The sequence below is a fragment of the Dermacentor andersoni genome, chromosome 1 (assembly GCF_023375885.2).
Source record: "Dermacentor andersoni chromosome 1, qqDerAnde1_hic_scaffold, whole genome shotgun sequence".
NCBI classification, from domain to species: domain Eukaryota; kingdom Metazoa; phylum Arthropoda; class Arachnida; order Ixodida; family Ixodidae; genus Dermacentor; species Dermacentor andersoni.
In genome coordinates, this window is record NC_092814.1 from 138,734,529 (window position 1) to 138,753,945 (window position 19,417).

Consider the following 19,417-nt stretch of genomic DNA (forward strand, 5'->3'; position numbering starts at 1 on the left):
GCTGAAGATGACGAGCTGTCGGATTGCCTTGAGACCATTGAGGAGCGGGCAAAAAGACATGAGCGCGAACTTATAGAACAGAAAGAAAAAGAAGAGCGTGAACACGCTTTGGAAATGAAGCGTCTCGAGTTAGAGATGGAACGCGCTCGTAATGGAAGTCAGGCACACGGTGCAGGAGAACGAGTATATTTCAAAATGACTGACCTGATGCGGCCGTTTAAGCTTGGAGAGGACATTGGTTTGTTCCTGGTTAACTTTGAGCGAACGTGCGAGAAGCAGGGGTTCTCTCGGGAAACGTGGCCACAGCGCTTGCTCACTTTGCTACCCGGCGAGGCGGCCGACGTAGTCGCTCGCTTGGAGAGAGAGGAGGCAGAGGATTTCGACAAAGTGAAATCGAGTCTGCTAAAAAAGTACCGGCTGTCAGCGGAGGCGTTCCGTCGGAAGTTCCGGGAAAATGAGAAAGGCAGAAGTGAGTCATATACAGAGTTTGCGTACAGGCTTATGTCAAACATGCAGGAGTGGCTCAAAGAAGAGAAAGCGTTTGGTGACCACGAGAAAGTTCTGCAGTGTTTCGGGCTAGAACAGTTTTATAGTCGGTTACCTGAGAACGTGCGGTATTGGGTCTTGGATAGGCCAGACGTTAGTACGGTGGCTAGAGCCGCTGAGTTAGCCGAGGAGTTTGTGACGCGTCGGGCTCGTGGAGCTAAGGACGGTCAAAAGGGTGAATTTGGCTCCAAGTTTGAGAGGCCAAAGTTCACGCCCTTGAGAGCAAAGGGGGACACACGTAGTTCGGATGCGAGTGAAAGCAGTCCGACCGAACGTAAGGAGACGGCGGCAGCCGAAGCCGAACGCAGAAAGCGGTTCGAGGCGAGGCAAGCGCGCCTGTGTTATACGTGCCAGAAGCCGGGTCACTTTTCGGCGCAGTGCCCAGAAACAAAACCAAAAGTCGTGTTTTTTTCATTAGGCAGCACTGACGAGAACATCAAGCTTCTCGAGCCTTACATGCGAGACCTCCTCGTGAACGGGAAAGAGTGCCGAGTGCTTCGCGATACCGCAGCTACAATGGATGTAGTTCACCCCTCTTACGTAGAACCCGATATGTTCACGGGCGAGTGCGCATGGATCAAGCAAGCAGTGGAAGCTCATAGCGTGTGTCTGCCGGTAGCAAAAGTGCTTATTGAAGGACCTTTCGGAGCACTTGAGACGGAGGCCGCAGTGTCATCTATGCTGCCCCCCCAGTACCCGTACCTATTTTCGAACAGGTCCGATCACCTCCTGCGCGAGAAGGGGCTTTTGTTTGGTGAGGCTAGCGTTCAGGCCTTAACCAGATCGAAGGTTCGGGAGCTCGCTGCAAAGGCGGTAGTTGCGGGGCCGACGTTGTTGAACGATGAGAAAGGGTCAGAGGCGCAGCAAGCTGGTATTCAGAGCACGCCCGAACAGAATAAAATTGAGCCTGTAGCGTTAAAGGCAGCAGATACTGGAGAGGAAATTCCCGACACGGGAAAGTTAGAAGAGCTGTCTCCAGATTTGCTCATCGCGCCTACGTCAGACGGACTTAACAGGTTGCTAAAAGTCAGCCGCTCGGCTTTGATAGCCGAGCAAAAGAAGGATGGCAGCCTAGAAAACATACGCTGCATTATCAAGGAAGGTATCGCCAAGAAAAATGCTCGCTTTGTGGAAAGAGGTGGGGTCCTGTACCGGAAGTATCTAGACCGCAGAGGAGTGGAGTTCGATCAGCTGATCGTGCCTCAATGCTATCGTCAGGATCTGTTGCGCTTGTCGCATGGGGGTTCGTGGTCCGGACACCTAGGAGTTAAGAAAACTAAGGACCGTCTCTTGCAGGAGTACTATTGGCCAGGGTGTTTTCGGGACGCAGACCACTTTGTGAAGACATGCGACACCTGTCAGCGGGTGGGCAAGCCAGGGGACAAATCGAGGGCGCCGTTGAAGTTGGTACCTATCATTACGGAGCCTTTTAGACGGCTCGTTATTGATACAGTGGGACCTCTGCCGGTAACAGCCACGGGGTACCGACACATTTTGACTGTGATCTGCCCAGCGACAAAGTTCCCTGAAGCAGTGCCGCTTAAAGAACTCAGCTCAGTTGAGATAGTCAATGCACTACTGTCCATATTTGCGCGAGTTGGTTTTCCTGCAGAAATCCAGTCAGATCAGGGTACAGTGTTTACTAGCGCTTTGACGACAGCCTTTCTCGAAAGGTGCGGGGTAAGGCTGTTACACAGCTCAGTGCACCACCCCCAGTCGAATTCCGTTGAGAAGCTCCACTCCGTCATGAAGCGCGTGTTGAGAGCATTGTGTTTTGAACATCAAACTGACTGGGAGCTGTGTCTGCCTGGAGTGATGTTTGCATTAAGGACCGCGCCGCATGCGGCTACGGGGTTTTCGCCAGCTGAGCTGGTGTACGGTCGCTCGCTGCGATCTCCGCTTCGCATGCTTCGAGAGTCATGGGAAGGCAGGGGCGACGACCCAGTCGTGGTAGAGTACGTGCTTAAGCTCCTCGAACGCTTAAGAAGGGCACAGGAGTTGTCAGGTGAAGCAATGGCAGAGGCCCAGCAGAGGGCCAAGGTTTATTATGATCGGACAGCCAGGGCCCGTCGTTTTGAGGTGGGCGATGAGGTCATGATATTGCGCACATCGCTAAAGAACAAACTCGACGTGCAGTGGGAGGGCCCAGCACGGATTGTTCAAAAACTGTCGGACGTTAACTACGTGGTGAGTCTGCCAGGAAAGCGGAAAGCACAGCAAGTTTACCACTGTAATCTGCTCAAACCCTATAAGCAACGGGAAGCAGTGGTGTGCATGATGGTAAACGTGCCCGAAGAGCTTCCGGTCGAGCTTCCGGGACTAGGCTCAGTGACGAACAGGAAAGACACCGATCAAGTCATTAGTGACTTAATAAGGAAAGCATCGCTGTCGCCTGAGCAGAAAACAGAACTACACCAGCTCTTACAAGAGTTTCAAGGTCTGTTCTCTGAGAGGCCTGGTAGGACTTCTGTCCTTACTCATGACATAGAACTTACCTCCCCAGAGCCAGTACGATCCAAGGCGTACCGGGTGTCACCCCGCCAGAGCGATATTATGGAGGCTGAGGTAAAGAAAATGCTACAGCTCGGTGTTATTGAAGCGGGTGAGAGTGATTATACCTCCCCTTTGATTTTAGTTGAGGTACCGGGCAAGGAACCTCGTCCTTGCGTCGACTACCGCAGGCTTAATTCCATCACTAAGGATCAAATTTATCCGATCCCTAACATCGAGGAGCGCCTTGAGAGAGTGAGTAGCGCTCAGTTTATTTCCACCCTAGATCTTGTCAGGGGTTATTGGCAGGTTCCACTTACAGAAGAGGCTAGTAGGTATGCGGCGTTCATTTCACCAATGGGGACATTCCGTCCTAAAGTTTTGAGTTTTGGTTTGAAGAACGCGCCATACTGCTTTTCAAGCCTCATGGATAAAGTGTTGCGGGGACAGCAAGAATTCGCTTTACCGTATCTAGACGACGTAGCGATATTCTCCGCATCCTGGCCTGAACATATGGCGCACTTGCGGGCAGTGCTAACCCGCCTGCGCGATGCGGGCTTGACAGTCAAGGCTCCCAAGTGCCAGTTAGCACAGGCCGAGGTTGTCTACCTCGGACACGTGATTGGTCGGGGTCGTCGCCGCCCCTCTGAAATAAAGGTGGCCGCTGTGCGAGACTTCCCGCAACCGCGCACGAAGACCGATATTCGGTCGTTCTTAGGTGTCGCCGGCTACTATCAGAGGTACATCCCCAGGTACTCTGATATCGCGGCTCCCTTGACGGATGCTCTAAGAAAGACAGAGCCGCAAACAGTCGTCTGGGATGAGACGAAGGAAAGAGCTTTTAGCGCCCTAAAGAGCGCCCTAACAAGCCAGCCTGTGCTACGATCGCCCGACTACACAAAAGGGTTCGTTGTTCAGTGTGATGCTAGTGAGCGAGGCATGGGCGTTGTACTGTGCCAACGGGAAAATGGAGAAGTAGAACACCCCGTCCTGTATGCTAGTCGTAAGCTGACCAGTCGTGAGCAGGCGTATAGCGCCACCGAGAAAGAGTGTGCGTGTATCGTGTGGGCCGTTCAGAAATTGTCATGTTACCTAGCCGGCTCGAGGTTTATCATTGAAACGGATCACTGCCCTCTCCAATGGCTGCAGACCATCTCTCCCAAAAATGGCCGCCTCCTGCGCTGGAGCCTCGCTTTGCAACAATATTCCTTTGAGGTGCGTTACAAAAAGGGGAGTCTCAACGGTAACGCCGATGGCTTAAGTCGAAGCCCCTAACGTGAGAATCAGCCTCAAAATTGCTTGTTACTGATGTTTTTCTTCCTGAGGCAGGATTTTTAACTTATTGCTTTTGTATAGTGTTTCAAAGTGATGATGTGCTTTCTAGTGCAATTTTCCGATTTGTGGACGCGTTCTGAGTGCTGCTAAACTACTGTAAGGAACTAGGCAGCAGTATAAAAGGGGAAAGAGCCTGGCAGGGCTTAGTGAGGGTTGTGCCGTGCTTGCTGACTGAGCGGTTGACTTTCGGCGTAGTTCTAACGCTTGCCGGAAACGAGAACAAAATGTCAACTCTCCCGAAGTCACTTTGCAGTGTCCTGTGTGCACCTGAACGTGAGAACGAGGCCTTCTCTGTGCACTGCGCTCAAGAAACGCCAAAGGACGCCCGACTTCGGTTATGGGCATCATCGAGCGACATCCCTCCGGACAGCGGATGCAGTCCCCTGACCATCGGGATCTCCTTCCCCCGGCGGGGCGGTCTGTTACGTTTCGCCTACAACGCGCGGTAATGCCGGCGCGGATGCAACGGACGCCGGGGCTTTGTTCAAAGCGGCGGACATTTTGGCCCGTTCAACGACGCCGCAACGCCTACCCGCCAAGCGTGTCCAGGCGTGTTTCAGTGCCACGTGTCTTCGTGTGTGCGTGTGTGTGTGTGTGCCCTCGCTTGTCAAAGCGCGGCAGCCGGGGAGCGGAGTTCCCCGAATGAGGGGCCTGGGGGTCTCTCGGCTCAACCGCTCGCGCCGTCGTGGGCCCCTGCTGCGCCGTCCCGTGACCTTCATCCCGTGACCTTCCCTCCTTCCCTTTTGGACCGCGACGCCGAGAGTATAAGAGCAGCTGCCCCCGGACGCCAGGGGAGAGGCTCCGATTTGTACTGTTGAGTTACGTGCTCTCCCGTCTCTCCACTCCGGTCGACCTGACCGGCCGCTCTTTTGCTATGTTAGAATAAACCAGTTGTTCTGTTACCAGTCTTCTCATGCTTTGCCGGGACCTTCGGATGCTTCCAGTGCCCCAGGCCGCCAGGCCAACGCTACCCTTGGGGCTTGCGACCCATTGGCAATAACGGGCGTCAGCACCGAGACCCCAACAACTCGGGCCAGCGGTGCGATTACAACACTACAGCCGAGAACGCTTTCCAGCTCAAGGCAAAGAATGTCTTTTTGGGACTCCACGCAAGCAGAATCGAAAAGATGGCATCTAGTGTACCATAGAAAAGCCTCACACGGCTCCCAGGCCTCCCCCTCCCCTTTGTATCCTCCAATCCACGTACTTCTAAGACTACGGCCTTCTATCGCTTGGCGCACGTCGGTGCCGCGAGGGTAGTCGCATACCGGTGAGTCTGCCGGCCTTGAGTCCGTAGGTGCGCGCCATCCTCCTGGCAGCGAAACCCAGCAGCTGGGCCCCTAGGCTGAAGCCGATCAGGTGCACGTTCCAGGGCAGCACGAGGCCGTTGTGTGTCAGCGAGGAGACCAGAAAGGCAACCTCGCGACCCACGAGCTCCGCGTTGACGCACGCCTGGGCGTAGTCGCGCACAGAGGCGCCGCGCGCCCAGTCCACCACAACCACGTTGCCGTCTTCCTGCGCAAAACCCGGCACACGCGCACTCAAGCAAGCTATCGCTCGGAGGCCAGTAACAGGCCTTCACAAGTAATAGAAAAAAAATAACTTTTTTGTCAGCTACTTGGGTATTTAAAGTGTACAGACTCCCGTGATAGAATATCTTCACCCATAGTAGACAGGTGTTGCACAATTCCCATAAGAATTTACATCATGTTATTCTGCTGCTTTCAGCTGCATTTATGAATGCCTGTATTTCAGGTTTTAAAGCTCAACACTTAAAATAACTACAGCAAACACACCTAAGATGCTGAGACCTTACAGCCATTTGAACAAGGATCTAGAAGCTCATCATTCGAAACAGAAATACATGCCAATATTTTTGAAGACGTAAAAGAAACAACGAAGCAACAAAACACGAACTTAATATTCCAGGTATCAAGGAGTAACCTATATATTTCCGTATCTTGCTGTCACATAAGAAACATGTCAACCAAATATGAAGAAGACAAACTCAAGAAAAACTGGGAAATAACCCCAAGGAGGGGGAGAAAAGCTTAAGGAAGTATTGGAAAGTATGTTGGGTATTTTCGTGAGGACTGCTCAGAATTCTTACGCCCAGTGAATTGGAACTACGAAGTTGACTTCTTTGCGATCGGATTCGTAAATCAATTTAACGCCAAATAAATGGCTGTACGTACTAATTTGCAACCAATTTAATGAAAAGTGCTCATTTATATTGACACTTCTATAGGACAATCATTATTCACAATAAGTCTCTTATAGCTTTCTATACAAGTTGATTTTAGCGATTGAAACGCTTCAAAAGTTCTCGTCTAGTAGAGTACGTCACCGTAAAGAAAAAATTAATTTTTTTGCGCAGGAAACCAAAACGGGGTCTTGAGGAACACATGAAACCATGAGGAAATGAAGCGTAAGGAGTTATATGCTGTGGTGTTTTTCCGTCTGTGCTATACACAAGCATAAACGACTCCTTTATTTAGCCGTGATCCGCCCCACTTGCAGCGTGCGCTTTCGACGCTCCAAACATAGCTTATCACCAGCTTCTTCGGTGTCATGCGGGATGGTCCGGTTTTATAGCCCCGTTACTCGCGATGATCACAGGCTAGACAACAAAAGCCCACAGCTTTGACCTAAACCGGAAGCCTGCTTCTTTAGTCACGTTTTGATAGTCGAGCGCTGCTGTGCAGTCATTTATTTTAATTTGCTGGGTGCACGGCAAGTTCAGCCCAGCACATTAGCCTGAATGACGCTCTCCTTTTATGTACTAGCGGTACAGCGCCATCTCAAGCATAGCGAGCACATCGGCGCACTTTCAGGCAGGTAAAATTGCTGCTTTCACCCCTTCGCTTGGGTAGTGATCTAAATGATAGCCTTCTCATGAGTAAAATGATCGTACGGGCACGACGTCAGTTTTCGGTAGCCAAAAAGGAGGACATCGTCGTCGCCTACGTGAGTGCTCAAGGAGACGCAGACGTTGCTATGTACAAGGCTAAACATCTAGATCACCGTGTGCTTGCGTGTCCTGGTCGTATTCAACCGTTTCCGTTCCGCCGGGTCTGTCCTGGTACAGAAAAGAAAATGTTCTGCCAACAATGGTGAGGACTACTGACACCGCTATGCAAGCGTACGTCAGCAGTAATTCACAGTAAGCCTGCGCGAAATCGCAAGGACCACTGGAAACGCGCAACTTTCATTTGAAAAGCTCCTCTCCAGGCATATTATTATCCATGTCATATATAATGTCTTGAAGCATGCCATATATAATTTCTTGATGCACACCATATGTACGAGTACCATGCCTGCATCAAGAACTCATAGCCAATTACTTTCACTAAAGCCCAAATTTTTCTTGTAGGTGCCTAATTCAGTGTGACCAGGACTCAGTCTGAATAATATTCGTTGGACGGCGAAAGCGTAGTTCTTTATAGAAACTGCAATGTTACGTATCAAAATGCGCACTACTGGTACTAGCGCGATACCAATCCCCATTGGCTACACCAACAAATCGCTAAATGAGTATCGAGGGCTGCAGCATTTCTCAAGGTCGCAGTCCCGCTAATTTATTGCAGGAACAGCGAGAAATACAATCAGTGTGTTTTGAAGGGTATGTTGTCCGAGCTTGCGTTGACGCTCCCTTTGAGCACTTTAAATAGAATGTGGTTCCACATTTCCCCCCCTCAAGCTCAAGAGTCCTTCGATGAACTCATTTACACATTTACGAGAACACATATATAAGAACTTCAGTTGCAGAGCTCTTAAAAGGGGCTAATCTTTCTTCTAAAGAAATCGTTGTTCGCGATTTAAATTCTTATATCAACTAGTAAAGGAGAATTAAATGGTTGGCATAACGGAGGTCATTCATATTCTTCTCGTACGGATACGCTACTCGGCAAAGACACAATTTCACTATAACTCCCTTTTCCTCACGTAGCAACTCTTTCAAGTATTCATTCTTTCCGCGCACAATAGTGGTCTGGAGCCAGCTAAAAATAACGTCGTCTCTGCGCCAACAATAAATTCTTTCTTATCATGTTTACAGCGACATTATTTAGTTTTTATCATGTTTCCAGTGATAGTGTTTTAGTTCTTTGTTGTAACCTCGTGTGTGCCCAACGTGTATGCTTTGTATTTATTTATATAATAGTTTTTAAAATTATTATTAACCTGTGCACTTTTCTGTACATACCGTTGTATTAATTAGGTTTGTACGACCCTGCTAAAAACACTGCATGGTGATTGCAGTATTCATAAAATAAATAAAATAAAAAATAATACTTTCCGGACTACAAGATAGGAACAAGCGGATCCGATGCCTGGCCACTAATGCCGCCAGATCTGTCGCACCTTGATTTTTCTTTTTTCTTGGGGGGGGGGGGGGGGGGGGGGAGGCAGGGTTATGCAAAAAAAAGAAGTTTTTGCGTCAAAATCCACTTTTCTCGACGTTCTGAAGTAGTGTGTGCAGAACTTCTTCGAAAACGTTGCACGAGACATGCTTCTGCGTTCTGTCGACAAATAAAAAATTCCTTATTTATATTGCGATAAAGGGAAAACACCTTTAGCACATATGGGGGCATGAAGTGTTAATGCCCGAATTCTCATTGCTTTTGTCCTGTCGTAGCGGCGACGAATAAACGAATAGTATTCTGAAAGAAATTGTGTGCCAATCTGGCACATGGTTCAGTGTAGCACCTCGATACAGCTACCAAGCATCACTTATTTTGAAGTCCTCTCTAAGCTCTCCGGCGTCTAGTGACATCCCCATCTCCCGTGATTGCTGCATACATCTTCCTTTTACATTCGAAGAGCTTGAGGCACCTCTCGCTCATTTGCAGGCGTTCATCATCTCCGGGACCAAACGGAATATCATGCCGTGCTTTGTGCAACCTGGGTGAGTGGGCACGGAGACAACCGTTATAAATCCTGGCAAGATGGCCTGGAGAATGCAAGAGAAGCCGCTTGGTCCCGCTCCTGAAGCACGACAAGTCTCACTTGCCTTGTGCCGATCAATAGTGCTGACGAGCTGTGTGGGGAGAGTGATGATCCTCGGCTATTAGTACTGGTTTCTAGAACACCACAGCGTTTACCCAGACTCCCATGGCTATTTTCCTACTGGAACGTGCATCGAACAATAATGTTGTTCATATGTCGTTACGTACGTCCAGCATCAAAAATAATGTAACGACTATTTGCCGCTTTGTCCTTAGGCGTCACAAGAGTATATATATATATACGCAGGGAAGAGACGACGAACTTTTTGGAAGGCTTCTCTTACTTAACGTTTTCGGCTGGTGGACCAGCCTTCGTCAGAGTACAGTAACGCATGTACAACACATACACAGCTTTAAAGGCACCGTATCACGAGCAGAGGGCGCGCTATCTGCACTGACTAGACCATACACTGCGCATCATAAATCATTATCATTGCGCATTATAAATGATTATCATTGACACGCATTTTGGAATATACAAAAAAATTAAATGCAGATGTGTTCACGATACAATACATACAAACATGACTCTCAGGTAAGTGCCAGCGGTTACCATGATTATGTGTAGTGAAAGCAAAATGACTTATACATGCAGATACAAAGGCGTGATGTTTAGCACATGGCATCGTAAGTGCAACCTCGAATTATCTAAAAATTGAGATGTTAAGCGTACAACTTTGAACAACAGCGAAATATGTCAAAAAAGCCACATGTAAAGAAAGACAGAAAAAAAGCGCTGAGATCATGTGTGTACACTGTGTGGGAGGTGTATATTTGTGCTCAGTCTAAAGCGGCACCAGTTGCTAAAACATTGCCGGAGACAACCAACCCGGGCACTACCATAGTTAACCTTTCCCATGTTGTGCTTCTGCCTGCGGAAGAAAGGGTTCTTTCAAAAGGTCTCAATTTCTGTCCAGCCACCGGGGGCTTCGACGAATTCCAGTTAATGAAAGACATTGAAAACTTCTCCCGAAACTTAAGACTCAAAGAATATTTTCATGGCCGCGCTAGCAGCAAACAGGACCACCCAGCTATACCGTCCGCGACACACTAGACGCCTGCCTCGCAACGGGACAAATGCCTAGACCTATATATCAAAGCTGTTTCTCGCGACGTGCTCGACACCTACAAGACACGCGCCCCATTCCAGAGAAATCTTTCCACTAGCGAATCCGATGCTCTTAGAAGCCTAAGCACACGCGATGATATTGTTATTAAACCGGCGGACAAGGGTGGCTCGGTCGTGATAATGACAAAAGAAAATTACAAAACAGAAGTCGTAAGACAGTTATCTGACGGTACATTTTATAAAGAACTTCCCTGTGATCCTACCGACGAATTCCTTTCCATCATTAAGGAGAACATAAAAGCATTGGTGAAGAAGCAGAAGATCGACGATAAAACAGCACGCTCCTTGATCCCACTTAGTCCAATAGCCGGACGCTTTTACCTGCTGCCCAAGATACATAAACCAGGTAATCCAGGCCGTCCCATTGTATCCGGCATCAGAACAGTCACAGAATACATCTCTCGTTACGTCGACAGTCTAATCAAATTTATTCCAGCCACATTTTCTTCTTTCATTAAGGATACTAATGCTTTTCTTAATGACATAATAGATCTAACCGTTCCTGAAGGCTCGCTTCTGGTGACAATGGATGTCACTTCCCTTTACACGAATATTCCCCATAGGGATGGCATTCAGGCTGTCTTGAAATCCTATGAACACCTCCAGTGTAATAGCCCGATTGATAGCTCAACCCTTGAGGTTCTGCTTAAATTAGTTCTCGAGCTTAACAACTTCGAATTTAATAATTCTCATTATGTACAAATTAGTGGAACATCGATGGGAACTAAAATAGGCCCTAACTATGCAAACGTCTTCATGGGAGTGCTCGAAGACGCGTTCCTTAATAGTGTACGACTAAAACCTATCTACTTTAAACGCTACATCGACGATATATTTTGTATTTGGACGCATAGCGAAACAGAACTCTTAAACTTCATTGCGGCATTCAACCAGGCACACCCCGCTATCAAATTCACACATCATTACTCACCGTCATCTGTAGACTTCCTTGACGATGGACGCCTAATCACAAAACTCTACAAGAAGCCAACTGATAATCATCAATTTCTTCATTTTGAAAGCAGCCACGTGCGTCATTGCAAGACTGCGATTCCATATAGCCAGGCACAGCGCTTTAAACGCATATGTTCCGAAGAAGACGATTTTAATTCTTGTTGCCAGGAACTCAAAAAGAAACTTCTCAACCGTAAATATCCAGAGAAGATGATCGATGACGCGATACACCGAGCGGCAGGATATGACCGGATGGACTTTCTTAAAGGCAGAAACAAACCCAGTGGCTCCCTGTCGGCTAATTTGATACACATTCCGCATCTAACCCTAAGGTCTCAGGCATACTCCGCAAACACTATAACATTCTCACCCAAAGCGACAGGTTAAAAGCCATTTTTCCTGAGCCACCTCGTGTCGTGTATAGACGTTCGAAAAACATAGGTGACATACCAACGTCTTCAAAGATCGCCACTTCTAACCCGACCGGTTGCAGCCGCTGCAATAAACCACGTTGCAAAGTCTGCGCTCATATAACGCCTACATTGATTGCCACCAGCACAGCCAGCCAATTCATGTTCACTATTAAAGGCAGTTTCAACTGTGATTCATATAACGTAGCGTACTTGCTCGAGTGCGGCACTTGCCACATGCAATACATAGGCCAGACTGAAACATCTTTCAGGATCCGTTTTAACAACCACAAGTCGCATGCCAAATCCCAACCAAATCTACCACTCTCGAAACATGTAAACATGCCGGGCCACTCATTTAATAATCTCAAAGTAACAATACTCGAATCTGGATTCCGCACCAACCATGACCGCGAGCTTCGCGAATCTTACCTGATTCACAAATTTAACACTGTCTCGTCCGGAATAAATGAAAACAAAGGAAAACTAACCTGTCTAACTTTAGACTGAGCACAAATATACACCTCCCACACAGTGTACACACATGATCTCAGCGCTTTTTTTCTGTCTTTCTTTACATGTGGCTTTTTTGACATATTTCGCTGTTGTTCAAAGTTGTACGCTTAACATCTCAATTTTTAGATAATTCGAGGTTGCACTTACGATGCCATGTGCTAAACATCACGCCTTTGTATCTCCATGTATAAGTCATTTTGCTTTCACTACACATAATCATGGTAACCGTTGGCACTTACTTGAGAGTCATGTTTGTATGTATTGTACCGTGAACACATCTGCATTTCATTTTTTTGTATATTCCAAAATGCGTGTCAATGATAATCATTTATAATGCGCAATGATAATGATTTATGATGCGCAGTGTATGGTCTAGTCAGTGCAGATAGCGCGTCCTTTGCTCGTGATACGGTGCCTTTAAAGCTGTGTATGTGTTGTACATGCGTTACTGTACTCTGACGAAGGCTGGTCCACCAGCCGAAAACGTTAAGTAAGAGAAGTCTTCCAAAAAGTTCGTCGTCTCTTTCCTGCGTATGTTACGTCGGGTCCTGCGTGCTGAACTTTGAAGAAAACCCCTATATATATATATATATATATATATATATATATATATATATATATATATATATATATATATATATATATATATATATATATATTTAGGGTGGTTCCTTTTTTTTTAAGATGCACCAATTTTTTTTAGTTGACTGTGGCAGATAGCACTATTATAACCCTTGGGCTGAATGATTTCATTGGGCGACCCGTTGCTCCTACGAGAAATCAAAATGCATAATTGAATTATTAACATAATTACACTAATTAGCATTTGGATTCACGGCCCATGTTTCAATCTATGAATTGTAGCTAGTGAGTTTGCACGGCATATCGACTTGTAACGAATTCTGAGGATCGTACCGGTTCCTAGATATGAGGCGCTATAACGTAAAGCTATTCCAAACTTTTCCAATTCTGCTATCAACCCTCCGCGATTGGTCAAAAACTTTTTTGTGCCACCCCCACTTCGCCTGTCAGTCCCGCGACGTCATGCAAACCGCGATAGCTCCCCTCCTGATATGACGTGCACACTCTGATTATGCACGATTGGACTGAACAAAAGAAAAATGGTTATTTCTGATTCGACGCCTTTTCGCCATTAGCCCTCGGCTATTGGTAAAAAATTTTCGGGCTGCACCCACTTCACCTGCCTGTCACGCGACGTCACAAAACCGCGAAAACTCACAGCATCAAAGTGACATGTGCGCGATAAAGATGTATTAATATGCCGAACAAAACTGAATTTTTCTCTGAATAGCCGCAGGCTGCCCTGTTCCGAAAGGAATAAAAATGGCTGCTGCCGATTGCTCAGGCACTGGCTACTAGCACCTGCCGGAAAGGATGGGTTTATTTGCGCACAATAAAACTTTTTACGTGGTATGTAACGTTTTCGAGCACTTTCGGCACGCTTACGACCTCGCTCAGCCAACTTTTCTTTGCTGAGTATCCTCTTTAGCGGCATTCTTAACCTTCCGTTGCATGCCGCCGCGATTTTCGACCAGCCACCGAAAGCTAAGTAAGAGAAAACGGGCCAATCGCAGGCACCAGCACCACCCTCTTCATCCGGTTATGAATTTTCAGTGCACTGGATCGGCCCCATCGAATCCCTCTCCACTTGAGCGTGCTCCTCGCCTCTTATCAGCCAATTAGATAAGACAAGCCGCTCAGTATAGGCAATGTTATTCGTTTTTGAAGCAAACAAAAGTGACCTCTAATAACCGAGGAGTTCGTTTGATTGGTCTGTTTATATAGACAACCCTGCGGGTCACCGTCTGATGCTTGCGTCGGCGGTTGCGCAAATTTGACGTCAGGAGATTGGAATAAAACATATTGGAATAGTTTTACGATATAGGGCCCATGCTCCGTCAAACTTGCAGTAAAAATGCACTGTTGTTTCACTTACCTTTTTAGAAAAACCTCTTTTACGCATTGAAGAACAAAAGTAACTGGAACGTATGCCAATGCATTTCGTCGGACAATTTGAAAGTTTATCTCCTGAAATTTATCTCCTGAAATTTATCTCCTGAAAATATCTCCTGAGAATTCGTTCCAAGTGCATATGCCCTGAGAACTCACCGACTACGATTCGTAAATTGAAATATGTGCCGCAAATTAATTAAATAAAAGGTTAATTAGTGTAATTATGTTTATTATTCAATTAATCCTTTTAGTTTCTCGTAGAAGTGATGGTCACTTCATCGATTAATTTAGCTGAAGGGTTAGAATTGTGCTATGTGTCACAGGCAATTTTTTTTTAATTTGGTACAGCTACATAAAACACCCGGTATATGCTAACGTAACTCACAAGGCCATTCTCAGTGATCTTGGGACGACAGTCCTTGGAGGTAGGATCTTTCAAATGAAGTCTAGTTGCTTCCTTATTAGGTCGTTCTTTGTGTCATCGATCATGGCGCAACCAAACAACACTACAACCGTTCACTACACCAACGCACCCTGTTCGACTTCACGCCCATTGACCTTGTTGATCATCTACCAACTGCAACTACGGTATACCAACGTGTGCAGACGGCATATGTGACTGCACTTCGGTAGTGACACGCCCCCAGATATGTGCAACACTTCAAAAGTCTGCTACTCTAAAAACGGTGAACGTTCGCTGCCGAGGCCTCAAAATATCATCATACCGTACTCTGGTGGGTCACTTACTAACCAATGGCACCTTACGTCCTCTCTATCAACGGACGGATCATTTACTACACAAAGACTCATTGATTTCTTGATGTATTCATTAGTGGTGACCTCACATTAACCGTTTACATGACCTACGTGAAACAGTACCTGACAGAAATTTTCCAGCTGTTCAAATTTCTGTTTTTACTGCGAAAAAAGTTGGAGGATGTCAGTACAGGCAATGTTGAAACTGTACAGGGCACTCTACCTTAGTTTAGTGAGATACAACTTGCCCGTACCTACCAAATGCTTGCAGAAGAAGTCTTCGTGCAGTGCAGCTTATTCACGCTCGAGTTATCAGAGTTTGTCTTGGTTTGCCAAGATGCGTATCAACAGCGGCCACTATTTGAATTTTCCCGGACAATCTAATGCAAACACATTTTGGCGTGGTAAAAGTGATAGTGAACTTTAGAGGCCTTGCCCGAGTTCGTTCCCATCATCTTGCAGTACTGCCTTCAGAAATGCCGCAGACACCATTTCGTGCTACGACCTCTGATTATCGCACCAACCTTCCATCAGGCCTCACTCCCGCCACTAAACTATCGATTCCTCTTTGGTTGTCTGAGCTTCTAGCTCCTGCTTTTAAAACAACTATATCTGCTCCTTTGGCACGGGATGTAGTATACTGACCATGTCCATATTTATACTGATGGGTCAGCTACCCTCCAGGTTTCGGCCGGCGCCGTCACTTTTACTACCACCGTAACTTTTAATTCTGACCACCTGACGACATTGACGGCTGCGGAACTTGCAGCTCTTCGCGCTGAACTTCGTCTCGTCAGCCAAGGACAACCTCAGAGATGGTCCATACTAAGCGAGTCGATAGCAGCACTACAGTCTGCTATCAGCCCTCCGGCGCAATTTTAACTTTATTGCTCGTCTCACGAATTTTCGGCAGCCTCGGTGAAACCGCCTAGTTAAATTTATTCATATTGATGTACTTAGGAGCATTTGCAAAGTTTAATTATCATAACCAACGGAGGGAAGATATGAACGGACTAAATCAACAAAAAGGAAGGGTTCGGGGATTTAAATTTGCTGGTAGATGAATTAAGCCACTAGACATGTGGATAAAGAGCACACATTGACAGGACTGGCGCTCGTCCTGTCGGTGTGTGCTTTTTGTTCTCGTTTTTTCGAGCCTTAGTCTTCGTACCAGTATGTCTGACTTACTAGCTCAACCAAAAGCTCGCGCTACATGTTTAAATTTACGACTTATCTGTACAATGGTTTGGGTCCTGATACAACACTAGGATCGTGTGCGCCTTGGGGGAAGCTTTTCGTCCAGCCTAAATTCCATTTTTCACTGGCGTCACCCGAGGGCGAATTCACTGCATGATTAAACTGCTGTATTGGCCTATAGGTACTATAACTAACTAAGAAAACAAAACTGTTACTTTTCAAAAATACCTTTAATACCTTGATGGCATGAGTCAAAGTTCATTTTGCCTCTATGATTTTCTCTTAAGTTGAAAATGCATTGAAAATACAGCAAGCTTATTTAGCGTTTTAGAACAGCGATATACGTTCCTATAACCTTTAGAGTTGCCAAACTCAGTGTAAGGTAGCATCTCGAGTGAAAGGCTCACGTGTGTATCCCTGCCATGCAGTATGGCGAACCACTTCATGCTAAGATTAAACTAGGATCTCATTTGTTTGTGTCTCTCTTCTTCCGTCCTCGTGCCTAGCAGCAGTTCATTCTTCGATCATAAACCAACTGGTATGAGAGAAAATTGGCGCCACACGAAACAGAGCCCTTGGCGCATTGCATTTGCCTCACCAGTCTGAGAAAGGCGTCCTTCATCTGGTTCAGGTAGGTAAGGTTGCCACTGCCGCCCAGGCCGTGTGCCAGGATCTTAAGCGGGGCGCCCGGCCGGTAGGCCCTGGACAGGGTCATTCCGTCGGTGGCGTAGATGTCGAGCAGGTCGCTGCCGCTGCGCGAGTGCAGCCGAAACCTGGTGGCAAGCTCGGCAGGTGGCTTTGGCAGCAGTCGGATGTGCGCCAGCAGTCCTTTCTGGTCGAAACAGCCTACGACGTCGTAGCAGACCTGTGTGGGCAAGTTTCGCAACAAAGCAGCTTCAGGCGCGCTGGAACACATATAATACACGTCGGTGCCTTGAGGTGTCCTTCCGTTTATAAGGGAAAGCTAAGGGTTAGCTATCTACTGACGTCCATAACTGTCCCTAATTGTAATACCCCAGAAAGGGGATGGGAGAACTGCGCCGCAGTAGCTCAATTGGCAAGAGCATCGCATGCGTATTGCGAAAAGGTGAGATCGTGCCCCACCTGCGGCCAGTTGTGTTTTTCATCCATTTTCATTTCCATTATTTCATCATTTCATTAATTCGATTAGTAAGTACAAGTAATTCCCCTATGTTGTCCTTGGTGTCCTTGTTTGTTGGCTTCTCATGATACGATACATATATATAAAGTGAAGTCGCCCTTGTTGTAATTCCTGCAATCATCGCGGCTGAACTGCAGATTGCTACCAGCGATGTCACATCCTCCTGGGACCCGATGACAGCTCCGGGGTAGAGTTATTGGTTGATTAGGGAATTAGTTTAACGTCCCAATGTAACACAGGGGCTATGAGTGACGCCCTAGTGGAGGTGTCCGGATTAATTTTGACCAACTGAGTTTCTTTAGCGTGCACTTAAATGTAAGTACACGGGTGTTCTGGCATTTCGCCTCAAATTTAAATGCGGCGGCCGCGGCTGGGGATCAAGCCCTCGAACTCGTGATCCGGAGAAGAACGCCACAGCTGCTATACGCGTCACCGCGGCTGGTGGGTCAAAATCGCTCCTCCAGCCGGCTCTTATTCCGACTGATACATGCCACGAGCGTGAAAAGCCAATTTTGTGGGCTTTTCACACCGCCCTAAGGAGCGATAGAAGATTGTCATCAGGGAGCAAGCTGTGACCATGCTGTTGCAGAATTGCAGCTGCTGAAGGCCGCAAGAACGCTGCTTTTTGTGTAATCAACAGGGCTGGAAGACCGCATGTGACGTAGCACTGAACATTCGAGTTTTTAATGCGAAGAATTCTTGTCGAATTGAGATCGGTTTTTCCTGCCGTGTATCTGGCCGTTTTGGTGGGCCCGTCTGAAAGGCAGTGCAGTCTAACACAGCGTCTCCAACAGTGACCTAGGATTGAATTTGGAGCGCATAGTTTTTTTCAAACGCCCAGATAACGCTCAATGTGACCTTCAGGCCCGGTAGAACACCGGTAAAACAATATGCAAGCCCTTGTCGCTTGACACATCCGCTCTCGGATTCTAGGCATAGCGCACCTGGGTTCTTCCACAAGCGCACATTGGTGTCAGAAAGGACGCAAATTGGTGGATCGACCAATACACTAGTGATGTCACTGGTGAATACACGGTCAGAACCACAATCACTGAACCGATGGATATTCAGTAATTATTTAAATTGATGTACATACATGTGTAATTGTACACACATTAGCAGTGAAAAATTGTAAAAGTGTACGTAATCATAATCTCTAACAATGCAATGTGATATGAATATTTCATCTTCACAACCTCTGGTGTGCTCTTCGTTTTATAAAACTATTACGGTTCGTAAGTGCCCCTACACTACCAAACAACAATGTTTCCCATTACGTAGCGTTCAACTAGAGTTACGGCTGCCGATTTTGTTTTAAACTACACAGTGGAATAACCCCCATTGTCCTCTCTCTTCACGTTAATAATTTTCTCCCTTCCCCAGTGGGGAAATCCAACCGGGATCAGCTCCGATTAGCCTACTTGCATCTCCTTTATATCTTTATTTTCTTAACGACAACAACATAATTTGGGCAAGAACCGCCTACGATGATGGTCAATGTAAGCGAATAACCGAGCTCTTCTAGAAAGCTATTCGTTTTAATAAAAGGAGCAATGATACTATATTTTCGGATATTCATTTTTTCCGTTATATGAAGGACTGGGACGTCTAAACCGTAGAACAGATACTGGCAAGCCTCAGAGCGCCTTAAGTAATTTCATATAATAGCTTTCTACAGCCAATTTTGATTTCGTTTCTCAGGGGTTACTGCGTCGTGAAGTCATGGAGCAGAAGGTGGTCACGTGGCAGAGGTCATTGCGACGTTTTGACTCTCGCTCCGGCTCGCGTTTACTTATATGGCAAGGCAACGAGATTTTGTTTTATTCAAAGGTATAAATGTTTTCCTTCTGAATCAGTTATGCAAGGCAACAAAAAAAAAAAAGGAGAGACAGAAAGAGGATACAGCGAAAGAAAAGTATTTGTTGTTTTATTGCGTCATTCC

The 19,417-nt window shown here is 46.7% G+C and overlaps 1 protein-coding gene across 2 annotated transcripts in view; it reads right to left on the minus strand.

Annotated features, from left to right (window-relative positions):
• LOC126544354 (pancreatic lipase-related protein 2-like) overlaps window positions 1–19,417 on the minus strand; it is a 33,658-nt gene that overhangs the window by 8,149 nt on the left and 6,092 nt on the right. For both annotated transcript variants that reach the window (XM_050191646.2, XM_050191645.3), the window contains exons 2-3: window positions 16,912–17,178; window positions 5,640–5,886 (exon numbers count right to left, since the gene is read on the minus strand). In XM_050191646.2, the coding sequence (XP_050047603.1) occupies window positions 5,640–5,886; window positions 16,912–17,028 (364 nt within the window). In that variant the 5' untranslated portion in view covers window positions 17,029–17,178. The remainder of the gene's footprint in view (window positions 1–5,639; window positions 5,887–16,911; window positions 17,179–19,417) is intronic.